Source organism: Apaloderma vittatum, unplaced genomic scaffold (genome assembly GCF_000703405.1).
Source record: "Apaloderma vittatum isolate BGI_N311 unplaced genomic scaffold, ASM70340v1 scaffold29056, whole genome shotgun sequence".
Lineage (NCBI taxonomy): Eukaryota > Metazoa > Chordata > Aves > Trogoniformes > Trogonidae > Apaloderma > Apaloderma vittatum.
In genome coordinates this window covers 9,878-11,111 of record NW_009720541.1, presented here as the reverse complement: position 1 = coordinate 11,111, position 1,234 = coordinate 9,878, and the positions used below count along the sequence as shown (strand labels likewise).

At 58.3% G+C, this 1,234-nt stretch overlaps 1 protein-coding gene across 1 annotated transcript in view; it reads right to left on the bottom strand.

The window, feature by feature from the left end:
- SND1 (staphylococcal nuclease and tudor domain containing 1) overlaps positions 1 to 1,234 on the bottom strand; it is a gene marked incomplete at both ends in the record, with an annotated part of 6,775 nt that overhangs the window by 841 nt on the left and 4,700 nt on the right. The window contains one exon of the mRNA XM_009871051.1: positions 766 to 924. Within this exon, the coding sequence (XP_009869353.1) occupies positions 766 to 924 (159 nt within the window). The remainder of the gene's footprint in view (positions 1 to 765; positions 925 to 1,234) is intronic.

The window sequence follows — 1,234 nt, the reverse complement described above, 5'->3', positions numbered from 1 at the left end:
CTCCTGCCCTTGCATCATCTTTGTGGCCCTCCCTCTGGACTCATTCCAACAGATCCATGTCCCTCTTATGGTGGGGACACCAGAACTGGACGCGGTATTCAAAGCGGAGTCTCACCAGAGTATCTACCCCTGCATCCCCTTCCTGCCAGGGGAGAGGCCACTCGCTCTGCTCAGATGTCACAGGTTCCCGAAAAGCCCTGCGAGAGCTGGCCATGGCACCTGGTGCTACCAGGGCTAGTGGAGGCCACCCCAGTGATACCCACAGGGCTCTGCTCTCATTGTGAGCTGCTCAGATGGACCACGGTCTCCCACATCCACTGGTGAAGAGCCCATGACTCCCAGGCTGCCCTGAGACCCCACCAGAGGCACTTGGACCTTGTAGCCACCTTTAGCATCTCCTGCAAGGGATGGTCAACAGTCCACCAGCCCACTGGGACCCTCTCACAGGAGGGTTTGAGTTGGAAGGGACTTTAAAGCTCAACTCGTTGCAACCTCCTGCCCTGGGCAGGGACACCTTCCACCAGACCAGGTTGCTCCAAGCCCTGTTGAACCTGGCCTGGAACATTTTCAGAGACTGTGCTTCCACAAACCTGTCTGGGAAATCCCCTTCCAGCGTCTCATCACCCTCACGGTGAAGAATTTCTTCCTTATATCTAATCTAAACCTGCCTTCCGCCAATTTGAAACCGTTACCACCTGTCCTACCCCTACACCCCCTGATGAAGAGTCCCTCCCCAGCTTCCCTCTCCCACCCTGCCCCACTTGCCGGGTGAAGGATGTTGCCCAGGATGTTCTGGTTGTGGCAGCTCTCCAGGACGATCTGCACGTCCCTCTGCAGCAACCGCGACTCTGTGAAGAACTTGGCTTCGGCCGCAAACGGCTCGGGGACTTCAGGCGCATCCGCCTCCCGCTTGAACGTGGGGCACTGCAGCAGAAGGGGAATGGTCAGACCCTTAAAACGCCACTGAGGGGGTGGGAAACCTCTTTGAGGAGGGAGACTGCACATGGCGCTCCGGCTGTAGCCACACTTCGGGGTCTCTGCATCCCGATCCTTTTGTGCCGCGTTGCACTGACACAGCCCTTCACCCACCCCAACAAACTGGGTACAGGGAAAGGGAAAAACGGTTCTGGCTCTCCAGCAAGGGCACTGGGAGAAGGAGCTAAAGCAGGAGGCTCCTCAGCAGCGCTGGGATGGACAGGAGGCAGAGCTGCTCTTACCTGGACCACCCCGGACG